This window comes from Myotis brandtii, unplaced genomic scaffold, assembly GCF_000412655.1.
Source record: "Myotis brandtii unplaced genomic scaffold, ASM41265v1 scaffold51, whole genome shotgun sequence".
Lineage (NCBI taxonomy): Eukaryota > Metazoa > Chordata > Mammalia > Chiroptera > Vespertilionidae > Myotis > Myotis brandtii.
The window spans coordinates 2,483,724-2,499,195 of record NW_005369442.1 but is presented as its reverse complement, the minus strand read 5'-3'; the positions used below and the strand labels follow the sequence as shown (position 1 = coordinate 2,499,195).

Below are 15,472 nucleotides of genomic sequence, written 5' to 3'. Positions count from 1 at the left end.
CAGGTGAGGATTAACAAAAGAAAATAAAGTCAAGGGGAAAAAAAATCCAGGTTATTAAAAGAAGATGTAATCAAGGCCTATGAACCTTAAGTTCTTTGTTCAAAGTAAAAACAACCAATAAACATTTTTATCATTTATGAAAGGTAGGTATAGGCAATTGCCCATTCTGGGGCACGGCTGATACCAGAGCACATACAGAATCTCTCCAGGTTTCTTCTAGTTGGTGCCCAAGTGGCCAAGTTCGAGGACCATAGCCATTTCCAGTTCTCATTAACTTAAAATTTCTGTTTGGATAGACAAGTTCTGTATTTTTGGGGTGTGAAAATAGAGAGGGAGAACAGGCATTTCTACTATGGATTTAGATTACAAAGTTAGTTTTCCATGTATGTACTTGCTACGTATTTTAAATTAGTTCAGGAAAATGCTTATGTATGGATGGTGACAAAGTGCAAAGGGATGTTGCATATAGACAGAATCTACACATTTGGGTTCATAAAGATCCATGGAATTCAATTATGGTTCTGTGTACTTCTCAGAGGATCTAAATCTATTCACAGTAAGAATACATTGCCAAATACTGTTGGACCATTTTCAACTTCTATATGAAATTCCATTGTGTTGAGATGTTGGGGGTATAACTAGAAAACCATATGACATGTGGATTAGAAAAGTAATGATTTAGGGTATAGGCATTAGTATAAGAAAATACTGTGATTACGGTCAACCGTTTCATATTATCTTTACTACTACTCTACTTCATAGTATTGATAACTGAAGAATAAAAATGGATGTAGAAGAGTCCAGTGTAAGATTCTAGGTACTGAAACCAGACTGTGAGGTATAAATACCAACTCCATCACTTTTTAACTGTTGATTTGGGGAAAGTAACATAACCACTCAGAGCATCTACCTTATGTGGGAGAGAGGACATAGTAAGCACTAATTTGTGAATGTTGGTCTATTGTTGTTAAGCTTTATGAAGATTTTTGTTCTGTGTGGCATTTAAATGCACATAATATAATTATAGCCTGAATACACTTGAACATTAATAGACAATGTTTTAAATGACAGCTGTCTTCTCTGGCTTTGTAACAGGCAGGAGAGATATTCATGATATATACCCACTTTTACATACCAAGTAATTTAATAAAAAAACTTGCTTTAGAATCTGACTCAGTCCAATTCATACCTACAAGCTTACCAAAACAGGAAAAAAATGAAGCTATTAATGATTTTTCCTTTCCTATTAGAAGGAGGAAAATGATGATTTCTGGAAGTTATTATAAGAACAATTCTTGAAATAGTGATATGATTATTTATTAAAGCTATCTATCTATATAAAACCCTAATATGCAAATAGACCAAACGGCAGAACAACGGAACCAGTCGCTATGACATGTGCTAACTACCAGGGGGCGTGCGTGGAACATGGTGGGTGTCGGCCACAGTGGGATGGTGGGGCAGGTGAGTGGAGGCGCCAGACCAAGGTGGGGGACCGGTTGCTGTCATCGGGGCGAGCCTCTGGTGGTTACTAAAAATTCTTTGCTCCAGCGCACCTGCTGCCAGCGCAGGAGCCGCCACTTGCTGCCAGCCCCAATCACCTCTTAGGGCTTCTCCATCTCCCCCAGCTCCTGAGGGGTGAATGGGGCTGGCAGCTGCCACTTGCACCCACTGCCGGTGATGGCCCTCCTCACACCTGCAGCCGGTGCCAGAGCCGCCACTCACACCTGCTTCTGGCGCCCAGCCGCTTGACGCAGTCAGTGGGTGTGAGCAATGGCTGCCAGCCCTGATCACCCCTGAGGGCTTCTCCACCGCCCCCTGCTCCTGAGGGGCAATCGGGGCAGCAGCTGCGGCTCGCAACCACTGCTGGTGCTGGCCCCAATCGTTCCACGCCTTCAGCGGGTGCGAGCGGGGCCGGCGCCATCAGCGCATGGGAGTGGCGGCAGCGGGAGAGGGGCTGCTGGCAGACAGGAGATTGGGGGCCGTGACAGGAGGGGCCGAATGGGGGTGCGGAGGATGGGCCGAGACCTGCCCCTGTGCCCACCACAGCCTTGCAGCCCAGTTCCTTTCAAGGTGCACGAATCTGTGCACTGGGCCCCTAGTTAAATATAAAATGAACAAAGTAAATAAACAATTAAAATGATCCAATTATTAATTTTCTCATTAGAATATGTTAGAAGAATAACAATAAATCCAAACGATAGTTTTAATTGTTTCATTAACCTTTGGTCACTAATCAGTTGACTGAGATTTCCGTTACCTAGTGGATCTCTTAAGCAGCTACAGTTTCCATGCCACCTACTTGCCAAGATTCAGTGTAGAAGAGAAGCTAACTGGCATGGTACCATCCAACTACCTCTGTTCATATACAATGCCTGTTTCAAGGCATTGGGGGTTTTGAACAGCAGATCCCCAAATGGAGAGCTGGAAATCTGTTAAATACATTTACCTATTTTTTTTGCAATGATTACAATCTAAGTTATTAAAAAAGAACTTACAATGCATTTGTCAAAGTTCCTTTTGACAGTCACCAAAACATTTCCCAATGTAGTGCTCAGAAAAGAAGCAGGGTCCACATTTTGTGCAGTCCACACATGATGACTCATTTTCACTAGCATGTAAAGGGAGTTAAAGCTATCAATTTTGTCGCCTAATGCAATTAGGTTATTCAGTTCTGGCTCAATGCAGCGAAATATTTTAGTCATCATTTGGCGGATCATATCTTTCCTGTTCAAAAAACATACAAAATGTAGCAAGTTGTTATAAGCTTCAGGTGTATTCATCTTTCACTTTAACCCACTGGGCATATAAAAAATGACTAAAATATTGTATTTTCATTAAAAATGTCCAAATATAATGAACTAAGTATTCTTCAGCAGTTTCCAATATAAAAATATTTTTTAAAGTTAAGTTTTATCACTCATTTTATAACTGTCATTTGTAAAGCTGGGATCCTGAAATGTGCTCTGTGATTTCCAAGAAATACATGGCAATTCAAATGCTATTTCCTACCAGCAAACATCAAAATTGATTGCATTTTTTGTACTAGAGCAAAGAGCCATAGAGTCATACAATAGGACAGGTTTTAATTCAGTAAGATGTTTAATAAGACACTGGGCACACCTGTCAGTGCTGAGTGCTGTCAGGTTACTGAGTCATCTGGACGCCTCATTGAGCAGCACTCCTCTATGTTAAATTTAAAGTTTATTTTTTTTTCCAAAATAACAATAGATAGTAACCAACACATACTCAGATGAAACGGGCAATGGTGTGCCAGAATTATGTTGCCTTGATGACGTTCCTCCATCGAGATCATCTGCTTCAGTCTGCAAAAATTATTCAGGTACTTTATATAATAAAAGACCAACAATTTGACTAGTTTAGATAGCAAAAGCCTGCTCAGTCTTAAAATTCCTAGGAGAGAATACATTATGAAAAATAATGATTTTTAAAGATAGCATCACTGACAGAACTATATAATTTAGTATGCTACTTAAGAATGATCATGAAGTGCTTTGTTCTTACATTTTATCTGAGAATTATAGGGAAAAGTTGTGTTTACGTGCACATGAGGGGAAAGTGGGAAGACAGAGATACAGGAGATGGAGAGGGGAGGTTGGAATGAGTGGGCAGCTCAACGAAAAACAGAAAACATCCAGAAACAACTTGCAATAGAGAACTAAAAATTAATCTCATAAGTCATTCTAATAGAACTTTGGCATTTAAAACAGCTATCAAAAATTCTTATAGAAGTTAAGAAGTAAGCAAATTTACAACTACCACTTGCAACAACAAATTCCCACCCATTTGATATAATTTCTCATTCATTTTATGACTGCTTTTAATAGGCTGGTTCTTTAAGATGACCTTAATTTTAAAATCACGTTGCATTGTGCTTTTAAGTTCCTCAAAATATTCTAGCAACTATCTCATTTCATTTTCTTAAATTTTTGCCACCCGAGAGGCATGCTGAACAGGCATTATAATATCCATTGAACAGATGAGAGATGAGGAAATTGGGGATTAAATAATTGGTTTAAGGTCTTATAGCTAGTTAATAACAAAGTCACAGGAAAAAAAATCAGATTTGAAGCCTCACCTTTCTTTTCCCCCTTCCCCCCCACCCCCATGGTATATATACTCAAACACCAAACATTTTTTAAAATTTTTCTTGATGACTGCTAAAATCGCTTTTCAAAATGTTTTTTGAAAAGTAAACTCAGATATTTTATTCCCTCAATAACTTAGATAATGTTTAGGCTTAAGACAGTCTGGAGTATTAAATTACATGAATGAATTATCACTGTTTTTATTGTCTTGTGGTATGACAAAAATTATTTTAAAAGTCCTGATATCATAAATCCCTTCTTTTTCTGTTCTAATATTGAAACTGTGACAACATATTAATTAAGCTAATTATATTACAGATCATGTACTAGTATACTAGCCAATAAATAAACATAAGCCGTACCACAGTTCCAGGCATACTTTGATGTTGCTGTAGTTTGAAAAATTTACTTATGAAGTCCTGTTCTGCTAGACACAGGGGCTCCAGTTCACTGAGTACCTGTTCAAAGATCTGAAGAAAACTAAAATGAAAGATCTGCACCAAATACTTAAAATAACATTACACATTTAATTTTCTGCAGGGATCATAAATGCTTTATCCATAATCTCAATAGAATCCCCAAAACAAACTGTTCCAAGACTGACAGGACAATGCAGTATATCAAGGCATAGCAGAGCCAAAACATACCTAAAATGAAACTCACAATAACTATTCACTTGAAATCGGAAAAGAGGAACACAGAGGCAAACTTTTAAAGCTTATTTAATGCACTGCAGAGAACAGTTCTGCTCCATAAAAGCTGCTATTTCCTCTTTACCTTGTAGTTGCTCAAAGAACTTAAGAATTTAAGATGCAAGCATTTTATGATTTATAACAAAATTTAATAAAGCTATAATGTAATTTAATTGATGGTTCACAATTTAGTGGCCATTTGACTAGTATTTTTTTTTTTTTTTCAGAACCAGAACAGGAAAGTAAGACATGGTTAACCAAATCTTTGAACACACTTAAAGCAGTAACAGTTAGAAAACCAGTATTAGTGGTTAAGCAGTACCTGCTATTTTTATTTTACCTTATCAAATTTGGTTCTATCCGCAACATCGAGATCAGAAGTAGACATGTTTCCCATATCCAACAAGGAAGATGACTGAGATCTGCGATTCCCTGAACTCTGAACACTGAGTTTATTTAGACTAGAAGTAGATCCAGTTAATTTCCCAGAACTTCCATGAAGACCTAAGAAATAATAAAACTTTGAAAGTTGTGACCTTCATGAATAAAGACCCACAGCATAAATCAGGGCTATCTGCCTGTTTTGGTTTTTGAGGGCTCATATTAGGATACAAGACTACCACATGGACAGGTTGTGGAGTGTCCTTCTCTTTCATTAACGTTTGTGACCTATTCCTGAGCATATTGTAAAGAGTAGTGAAACTACATAGATCTATAGGAGTAAAAGACCATAAAGATCCCTAAATCTATGTCCTTCTCAGTGTCATCATAAACGTAAAGTTGTCTGATGATATCTCTAGACTAAAGTAGATGAGGATTTATTTCTTTCCCATTCAAAAGACATGAATATGATGGTCACTGACTCCCCGCCCCCCCAAGTGTACTAGCTTAACATGACTGTTATATTTCTGAGGAAAACTGCCATATCCCGCCCAGCCAGTATGGCTTAGTGGTTGAGCACTGACCTATGAACCAGGAGGTCACAGTTCTATTCCTGGTCAGGGCACATGCCTGGGTTGCAGGCTGGATCCCCAATGTGGGGCGTGCAAGAGGCAGCCGATCAATGATTCTCTCTCATCACTGATTTTTCTATCTCCCTCCCCTCCCCCTTCCTCTCTGAAATAAAAAATATATATATTAAAAAAAAAAGAAAACTGCCATATCCCAATATTACCCTCCTCCAAGTTAAATCAACATATTAGGCTGTACCACATGAACTGACAATACTCGATCATTCTTGCCCTACAAAAAAGTCAATTATATATAATTCAACTTAATACATTCCTGAACCCAGAAACTCTGCATTTACATTAAATGAACTGATTAACTACAGTTCTTTAAAAACAAGGAGAAAAAAAAAATCCTAAAAACCTGTTGTATTTAAAATACAACTAAAATATAATACATCATTAACAATATAAATATGGGACATCTGGGTTTAAGTATAAACATAGGTATCCATCATTGCCATGAAGAAAAATTATAACAATATGGCTGGACAATATCTTACATACAGCAAAGAATTAAAGGATTCCATTTTTATAAGAAAACATGATACTGTCATTCAGAATTAAATATAAATACATTTTAAAATTATTCTTGAGTAACTCTCAGTGAACCTCTATTATTTACTAATGGTCAGATGAGACAAATAAAGATACAGTAAGGACAATTAAAGACAAATTTTGGTTTAATTATGCAAAATCTGACCACATGTAAAAGAATTTTTATAGTTTCTAACCACAGCCTGAAAACAGAAATATAATCGTTAAACCTTTTTATAAATTTCTGATTACACACCATTTATTTTCAACTATATTAGATATTCCTTTGATGTAGCCACATCACTACCATCATGTTGGTTTTCTTTCATCAATGTCTAGCAATAACTCAGAGCAATCAATAGTTTAGGTGTAACTTCTTTCAAGACAAATAACTAATTTCTAAACATTAAACAAACATGCATTGAGAATACCTACTAACACACTCAGCATACTCACTCTCTGTTTCCTGTTTGACAGCACTTTCTTTTCGAGGAAGTGTAGCTGTGATGGATTAGGTTGCAAGCATCAAAGACAAAGACAAGTTAATAAACTGCAATTTGCACAAACCATGCACAAGAGGAAGTTAAGCTTTAGTTTAAAAGACACATGCAGAGAACCATGAGCATCAAGTAACAAAAGGTGCAACGTATATTTAGTTGGCCAGCTACTGTTGGAAAAATTAGGAAAGAAAATACTTGTCTTTTCATGTATTATTTTTACTCTAATATTCAGATAAAACTATCTATATTTGTCAATCACCCCATACTTTTAAGTGATTGTTTTAAGTTTATATACTTAAATTTAAAAGACTATATTTGCAAGTTTTGGTTTCTGAAGAAAAAATATGGTTTAAGTAAATAATTTAATATAGTGGAAATTTATTAAAATGAAGCTATAGATTTAGACATTAAATGCACCAACAATTTCAGATTCCCTGAAGCTCCTGAAAGGAATCTCCACTGTACTAAATAATTTTATATTACATCTGATAAAAAATGATATGACTGGGGTTTGAAAACCATTTCAAAATATCAAGCTGCACTACTTAGTAATTGGCCTTGTGAACACCTAGAATGAAAGGTTTATATAAAAATACTACTTCTCAGGAGAAGTGAGGATGGAAGGGTAAAGCTAATGGAATAGGTTTAATAAAGGAATTTTAAACTTTTAAGGATCATTTGGTTTTATTCTAAAACTTCTGTGTATATAATATTTATTAGATGAATTACAGAGATCATCTTGTGAAACATTCTAAACTCAAATTAGAAGTAGATATGAAAAGCAAAGAAAGAAATTACAGAATGAAACAGAAAATTAAAGAACATAATCTAGAAATATTTTAAAAACAAAAAATGTCAACTGTCACTGCCAAACTTCAAGGCAAAAGCCCAAGTATAAGCTACTAACTTGTCACACCAGCGACATGTATGTCTTCCCAGCCTTGGCTTCCTGAAGCTCAAAGGAGTATGAAACAGTAAGGCTGGACATTAAAGTGGCAAGCAAGGGTCATGCTAGAGCTACTAGCTAGCCAACCTGAACAATACCCCTGGTGTCCTTATGGTGTCACTATACTAAGTCATCAGTTCCAAATCAAGGCCTACTACTTCATATACTTTATTTTTAAGTAGCCAATAAAGAATACAGAATTACTAGTAGTGCCTATTAACTATAATTTGGGGCACAAAACAAGTCCATATTATTTATCAGAAACAAGCAAAATCTTCAGGTAAACTTTTAAATATATTTAAATAATTCCTTCTAGACTATAAACATCATGGGGTAGGATCTTTGCTTATGCTGCTTTCTCAGAACGCAGCAGTGCTTATTATATAATAGGCAATCAATAAATACTTATTGAATTTCTAGCCATCGTGAATCCAGTCTTGTATTCAAGACTTCCTTTGAAATCAACAAGATTTCTTAGTTTAGTGGAGAAACACAGAATGAAAAAATGATTTTGGCATACCATTTTAAAGATCTGGGAATATTAAAATAAATATGAGAGAGGCAGTAACCATATAAATACATATGTTAATGAACTAAAATAATGTGTGTGTGTGTGTTATCTTAGCTATAGAAAGAAAAAACTGGTGATTTTAAAAAGAAATAATAAATTTCATCTCCCTGCCATTTCATTAAGCACAGTTGTAGAATATACTAAAATATCAATCTTGGGGAGAAAATTCCATCTCTCTGAGGATGTCAAAATAAACCTATTAATCAAAAAGGGCAATGACTTACATAAAGACCTTATAACAAAGAAGAGATTCTTTACTGGCATTTTAACCTAATTTTGAATTATTTGAACTAAGTAGATGTTAAAGATCTGAGTCCAGACTGGTTCAAAAACAGAGTACTCCCCTGAATCTCTATGACTATACTGACTACAGTTTACTTTTATAAAGTATATTCAATCTGCCTTTCATTCTTATTAGCATCTATGACCCAGCATTTTCAGAGCAAATAAAAAAGAACTCATTTAAATATTATTTATTATTGCCAATTTTGACTCATTAAAAAGTCATCGTTCTAAAATTTCAAGTTTTTATCTTAATTATAATTACTATTAAAATTCATTTAAACATAATTTGAATAATTGAAAAGATATCTTTAAAAAATGTTACATTCTACCTTAGAACTTAAGTCATTTGTATTTAACTTGAAATTTATGTTTAAATGCTGAATAACAAGTTAGTTCTTCAAGATGGACCAAACTATTTTTATCCTCTGAATTCTGTTTGTTTAGTGTTTTCTTGTTATAACTGGTATCAAAATAACTGAAATTATGTAACTTTATAGTACCATCAACCTCCAGAAAGTACTCCCCATTCCTTATTATTTAATAGATTCATTGAAGAGATGTAATTTTAATTTTTAAAACTATAAAAGTGCCTTCTACATGTGTATTATGTTAATATAAAAATATTTTCAACAAAATAATTTAGGAACTTTTCAAGGGGTAAGAAATGAAAAAATTTAGGTCTCAGGTTAATGCAGTGGTCGGCAAACTGCGGCCCCTTGAGTGTGGCTCTTCCACAAAATACCACATGCGGGCGCACACGTACAGTGCGATTGAAACTTCGTGGCCACACTCAAGGGGCCAAAGAGCCGCATGTGGCTCGCGAGCCTCAGTTTGCCGACCACTGGGTTAATGCAATGATAACATTAAGATACTATGGTACTTGGCCCTGGCTGGGGGGCTCAGTTGGCTGGAGCTTCGTCCCGTACACCAAAAGATTGTGGGTCCAACTCTTGGTCAGGGCACACATACCTATATTTCAGGTTCAATCCCCAGTTGGGGCATGTGTGGGAGGCAATTGATAGATGTTTGTCTCTCACATCAATATTTCTCTCTCTCTCTCTCTCTTACACCCTCTCCCCCTACCTCTCTCTCTCTCAAATCAATAAAAACATATCTTTGGGTAAAGATTTTAAAAATATATATTATTGTACTTGATTTAAATTATATTTATATTATGTCATTTATCTTAGTGTGAATCTTAGGCTTGATAATCAATTGTGATACTGGGATTAATGGCCTTCTCAGGAGCTAATTTTAAAAAGATTTCCCTTTTAACTTCAGTTTTAATATACTGCAGAAGAGTACTCTCAAAATAAAATGATTCACTAACAAGTGGTGACAGATATACTAAATGAAAACATTAAACATGTAACTACATTAATATTGTGTTTACTTAAAAAAAAGCATAACATATTCACAGTGAAACATTAACAAGAATATAAACACACTGCTGTTTAATAACAATTAACCTTTAGGATGAGTTAGCATTTCTGTTTCCAAAAGCCTATTGTCCCAAGATTCTCATCAGTTTCTTTACCGAAGTGTCACATATTTGTACACAGATTCAAACCATTTCAAAAGTCTGGACTACTAGATTCAATATATTAGTGTTGTATTAAAAACAAACAAACAAACCATCCAGTGATTTACAAAATAATTACCCATTAAAGACAGTCTTCTCTGTCCTAAAGAAAAGAATGGAAAGATGAACTATCAATTTCAGTCCTGTTTCCCGATTACTGAAGTTGCTTAGGGGATAGGCTCCTTTAAACAAGCAAATGCTAAACTCATTTTTCTAAAGGGAGCTACGCAGACACACTGAGGAGTACACATTGTAGCCACTTAAGGCTAGGTTTTGACTTCATAGGCACAGAACTCCATCCAAAAAGAACCCCAGAGATGGGTACATGCAACAGCAGAATGTGGCCTTGGCAAATCACATTCCTCACAACTTGATACTTTCACTGGTTATCTTTTCAAATCATGTTTTGTTTTGTTTTTGTTCATTTAACATATTTAGAAGCAACAACAACAACAACAACAAACAGGCTTCAAAAATACATCTTGGAAAAATAAGGTATAACCACAGAAGAAATTTTGGTGACATATTTATAGCCTGTTGGCAGGAGATAAAACACTTACAAACTTTCTTTTTGATGCAAAATAGCCAGTGAGAAGTAAGAAGCCAGGAATCACTTTCATTTCCCTGTGGAGAGCAATGACTTAAGACAACAGTGATTTGCCCACTACTGTTAAATAAAAGTCTTTTAGGAACTCTCAACATGTGTCTCTTAGTCTAATACTTTCTCTACCAGACTAGACTGTACTTCGTTTTCTGGTCAACTGCTTTTCCTATGAATATGTACTTTATAGCATACTGCAGAATTCTCACATAGTGCAGAATTTTAATTAGTAAAAAACCATTTGCAGATACAAATATTTCTTCTATGAAATACCTATAAGGCAAACCAAATGTATCAGACTTACTCTTTCATTAATTCTACTGCATCTTCTTTCTCCTTGCTTAAAAAGTCTTAGAATTAGACCATTTAAATAAAATAAAACCATTTTTAATAGAATAGAAATCAATGAACTGAAGTGCCTAAGCTTACCAAACTTCTTGCTTTCTTTAGTTGTGCCAGTCATCTTGATCTTTGCAACTTCAAAGAAATCTTTAATTTCTCTCTCATACAGTCGTGATAAATAATCCATGTAATTCTGAAATAAAAGTAACATGTACTTATTAATAAAACAAATAAAATAATTTCCATTTTGAATCCCCCTAAATCCTTCATGCTTATTTTAAATTTTGTGATCTAAAACTTTGATGCAGTTCACAGGATAAAAAAAGTAGGCTATTTCCTGTCTTTAAAAAAATATTGAACATTAACAACTTATAAAAATATGAAGTGGGACATAATCACATTTTCATCTTTATATGTTAACTTTCACATTTTAATATGGTTGCAATCATACTGTATAGGACACTTGAGTCAGAAGAGTCATGCTTCTCCAGTCTCACACCTTAATGACTGCAAAATATTATAGTTGGTTGATGTGCTACTACTTAGTAAACCAATCCCCTAACACACATCACTTTAAGTGGTTTCAATATTTTGCTATGATAGACAATGTTACAATTAGCTTTTTATCTCCAATGAGTTCTTCCCTTGGAATAATTTCCTAAGGGTGGAATTACAGGGCCAAACAGTATGGGAACCTTTATAACTCTTCCTCCATGCTGCCATGTTGCTTTAAAAATGATTATACCAACGGACAGAGTCAATGGCAACGAAGGAGTATATTCAGTTTCATTGTGCCCTGTCAGCTGGGGTTATTTTCAATAAGAATTTAATTAGTTTTCATAATTAAATAATTTATTTTTATAGATAAATTTGATTTATGTAGCTCAAATGAAAACACCTATTACTTAGTACACACACTCATTTCTTCATCATATTTGCCTATCATCACATACCCTCATGAAGGATATTTCAACAGTGGGAGGCCATGTATTTTTCCAACTCCTAAGTTAAATGCCATACACAAAGTTTGACTAAATTTAAATAAAACCATAGCAGAAAAATTGTACATATTCTTTTAACTTTATTGTGGAATTAAGTTTCAACTTCCTTTATTATTTCAAATGAATATATCCAGTTTTACAACAGGTTTACCTAGCTTTAAATATCAGGTGCACCTTTCAAAAGGTATATTATGTAAATATTTGTATACCGATTCATAGTTCACTACTGATTTTCTTAGATATTTTATAGATATATCCTTATAAAATAGTATTTGGATGAAACATAATATAAATACTATTGTTGTTTTTTTCAATTCATAGATCATATTACTCTCATAAGAAAAGTTAAACGGGCAATTCTTTTCCTTGATCTTTGCATAACTTTAAAAGTAAATATAAGTGAAAATATACCCCAAAATTAATTCCTATTGGGCTTTTTCAATGTGTCATTTTTCAAGTTTAAATTCTGATAAAAATATTGATCACTGCAAATCAGTAAACGACTGACAAATGGGAAGGTAGCTTTGCATTATTAGTAAAATCTTCATTTTCTACTGAAAAGTCAATATGAGAGACTACATTCTGATGCTTAAATTGTTTAAAGTGCACATTACTATCCAAGCAATTTAAATGGTTTCAAATAGCTATTTGTAATCTAGAAAACAGTGACTTCAGCAGACTATTGCAAATCACCCCCTTTTTCAATGGGATGCAAATAACTGGATACATTTTTTCCCAGGTACTCAACAAAACTCACTGGTGGTCAAAGCCACAGACAAGTGTGACTATCAGTTAATTCATTCACTTACCAAATTCTGAAAGATGTATCTCACTGTGAGTATGTATTCCTTCTCTTAGCACCTTACAGCACCTAACTGAAATTAAACTATCATGAATTTAAATCTTACCTCAGACTACCTTTTCAATTTTATTTTGTGCTGACTGTAGTGTCCTCCATGTTTTACTTTTTCTTTAAACAAAAGGAAGATGTCTGAGTAATCTTCAAGACTGACTATCAACCTCAGGAAGTTAATTAGGAGAGGAAAGCTCATTTTCTACCCAAGCATGGACGGACCATCTCTATTAATTGCCCTACATGCAAAACCAGAGTCACAGATAGAGGTTGTAGTCTTGGGAGGAAGAAATCTGGGCAGTTGAGCTCATTACGTGATCAAGACACCCCTATTTTCCACAGGCTCTAATTGTATATATCAAAAGTCAGGGCTTTTCTTAGATTCAGCCAAAGTAGAGCTGAGGCAGTACTTAGTGATTCTTATCCCTTAAGAATATGAAACAGGCCTTTCCTCTTCCCATCAAAAATTGTGAGCTGTGTACACCAAACCAAGTGCAAATATTATCTGGGGTTATTTATTTTTCTTAGTAAAGAAACATTGGTTTGTATGTTTCCTTCCTTCTTTCCTTCTTCCATTCTTTCCTTCCTTCTTCCTTTTAAATAAAATACCTGCTTTTGACAACACTTCAGCAACCAAATTAGATTATGAGGTAAAATTCACAGTCTGTCAAAAGTTCAAACCACAGGATCAAGTAACATTCTTGGGAAATTAGTCAATTTCATTAAAAACAAAACAAAACACCTCATTAATATTGTCAATCTAAAATATACTGTGAGCAGAGAAACATCCTATAAATCATCACTAGGTTGGCTACAGTCTTGTTTCTTCACTTTAAATTACATTCATGAATACTGCATTATATATAAAGATAGGGCAATAATACTCACTGAGAACACAATTAGGCAAAAAGCTTATTGATTACTTATTTGAATATTCACTAGGGGACAAAACACTTGTTGGCACAAAACTCTTAAGGAGATATAATAATGTTTAATTATTCAAAATATTAATCCTCCTAAAACTTCAAAAGGCAAAGAATTCCAGTAATGTAAATATTTTTCCTTAAGATAGCGCCAAATCAGAATTCTGTTGAATGAAAACAAAACAAAACAAATATATAACAGAACAGTAAAGTTGCATAATACTTAAAAGATCTATTCTGAAGAACAATAACAATATTAACTAAAATGGCTAGCCAGATAAGATACATGTAAACACCTTAGGATATATACATATATATGTTCTTTTATAAAAGAATTTTTAAATTTAAATTTAAAAATATTTTTACCAATGTTTATGTCCAATTTCTTATGATCAGATTAGAAAAAGATGGAGCCAGATTTGGGAAGACATATACAATAATGTCCTATTGCCAAATATGTTGATATCAATATGTTGATAGGAATGTACAATCTGTCTTTTTCTTACCATCACACTTCTCATGAATTTATACCTAACCCTTGCCTTCTTATGAAACATGAACCAATGATACTGGATAAGAAATGCAATAATTATTTTAGTAAATATAAGGATAAAATGGGTTCATGCAGAAACATTAATTACCTGAGAGAGAATAATCTTTACTTATGAAATATTCTGAAAGAAAGCCAACTAGGAAAAACTAGAAAAAAATTTTGCTAGCAAAACTAGTAAAAAATAAGGTTAATTTGCTTTCTAAGTTCTTTGTTAGAAAGTTTTTATTCACAAGCACATGGGTGGAGGAGAAAACCTTTACATTAACAATTCCAATATTCTCACTCTACAGAGACAAAAGATATCACTCTTTCCAATTCACAAACATCTCTGAATGTCATATTGTCCACATAATTAAATTATTAGTAGTTATTAAAATAGCTTATGTGTTACTTGGATTTTTTGTTTTTAAACTTCAAATTCGTAAAAACTTACACATAAAATATTCTAAATGTTTCTCAGAGTACTGCAGAATTCTAAATGAACTGTTCTGATATGTAATATAGAAATATAGATATTTAAATATTTGCATTAGATAACAATTGTTTACCTCCCTAATGACAAGGTCAATTCCAATACGAAAGGTCGCAGCATAAATGCCAACAAAGTATTGTACCTATGGCCTCCTTCTACAATGGCAATTTATTAAATCTAAGTCAGATCATGTTGTTCCACTGCTCAAAGGCCACCAACACCCTCTTCCCCCAAAATCCCTCACAGTAAAAGCCAATTTCTTATAATGGTGCATAGTCCCTTCCAATTTGCCCTGCCCCACCCTGCCTTATCTCTCCGACCTGCCCCTTCTAAGGCCCTGTCCCGTTTGCTGTGTTCCACCTACTGGCCTCCTTACTGCTCAAGTGCACTGGCAGGCTCCTTAGGGCACTCGCACTGAGGGGAAAGTTTCCCCCAGTAACTCCCACTGCTCATGCCTGCTTATATATCAACTAGAGGCCAGGTGCACAAAAATTTGTG

General features: G+C 34.5%; 1 protein-coding gene across 4 annotated transcripts in view; it reads right to left on the bottom strand.

Moving 5' to 3' along the window:
- Nucleotides 1-15,472, bottom strand: part of LOC102258646 (exocyst complex component 1) — a 50,543-nt gene that overhangs the window by 8,721 nt on the left and 26,350 nt on the right. For 2 of the 4 annotated variants that reach the window (XM_005877167.2, XM_005877166.2), the window contains 6 exons: nt 11,260-11,365; nt 6,802-6,846; nt 5,142-5,305; nt 4,472-4,579; nt 3,250-3,326; nt 2,499-2,727 (listed from right to left, as the gene is read on the bottom strand). In XM_005877167.2, coding sequence (XP_005877229.1) covers nt 2,499-2,727; nt 3,250-3,326; nt 4,472-4,579; nt 5,142-5,305; nt 6,802-6,846; nt 11,260-11,365 — 729 coding nt within the window. The remainder of the gene's footprint in view (nt 1-2,498; nt 2,728-3,249; nt 3,327-4,471; nt 4,580-5,141; nt 5,306-6,801; nt 6,847-11,259; nt 11,366-15,472) is intronic. The other 2 variants (XM_005877169.2, XM_005877168.2) reach the window with 1 other exon arrangement.